The 845-nt window shown below is 52.1% G+C and overlaps 1 protein-coding gene across 2 annotated transcripts in view; it reads left to right on the forward strand.

The window, feature by feature from the left end:
* cnksr1 (connector enhancer of kinase suppressor of Ras 1) overlaps positions 1-845 on the forward strand; it is a 39,802-nt gene continuing 38,957 nt past the window's right edge. The window contains exon 1 of one of the 2 annotated variants that reach the window (XM_076978173.1): positions 1-254. In XM_076978173.1, the coding sequence (XP_076834288.1) occupies positions 203-254 (52 nt within the window). In that variant the 5' untranslated portion in view covers positions 1-202. The remainder of the gene's footprint in view (positions 255-845) is intronic. The other variant, XM_076978174.1, reaches the window with a different exon arrangement.

Below are 845 nucleotides of genomic sequence, written 5' to 3' on the forward strand. Positions count from 1 at the left end.
TGGATAAGACGGGAGGATTTTAAATAATCATGAGACGGTTTGAAGAGAGCCCTCCCTGTGTTGCTGGAAGTTACAGCGGAGAAGACACGCCGGACGTGTGCGACTATTGGCCGTCCGTGAGCTCGTACCTGCGGGTGGGTGTGCCGCACTATCGCGGGACGGTCCGGGGAACAGCGGCGTGAACCTCCCCGTGGTTCTGGACATGGAGCCTATAACGTGCTGGGACGCGGACAGAGTGACCCGGTGGCTCAGAGGTAACGTGTGTGTGGTGGTGTGTATGCAGGTGAGTGTGTGTGGTGTGTGTGCAGGTGAGTGTGTGTGAGGTGTGTGTGGTGTGTGTGGAGTTTACTGGCATAAACAGCCCGATCCTCCTGGATGTGAAGGAGGAATGAGGAAGTGATCACTGCTCGCACTCTTTATAAACCTACGAACCAACAACGTCAACAACGTTTAAACGCTGTAAATAATCAATAACTCTGCCGTCCGTGCAGAACATTATTGGTATATATAATATATGATATATATGATTTATATGTATAAGTTATACAACATGCCGGACTATCACAGTACGACCTCATTTACTAGTCTGACATTTTCTGCGAGTATGAACTAGTCCTGGCACAGCCCCGCCGAACCGGGTCGCAGGTCTCCTCTGTCTCCGTGTTCAGTATGAGCGGAACCGTGTGTCCGGTGCTGTCCGGGTCGGGCTCCTGTGGTCCAGTACAAGTCTCGTCCCGTCAGGACGTTAATTCTGCGTGTTTCGTGCCGCCCTGTAAACGCACTACCCGCAGGACACGCTTATCTGGGCTGAGCCTGGTTCACGTTTATCCATCATATCTGTACCG

This window comes from Brachyhypopomus gauderio, chromosome 17 (assembly GCF_052324685.1).
Source record: "Brachyhypopomus gauderio isolate BG-103 chromosome 17, BGAUD_0.2, whole genome shotgun sequence".
Lineage (NCBI taxonomy): Eukaryota > Metazoa > Chordata > Actinopteri > Gymnotiformes > Hypopomidae > Brachyhypopomus > Brachyhypopomus gauderio.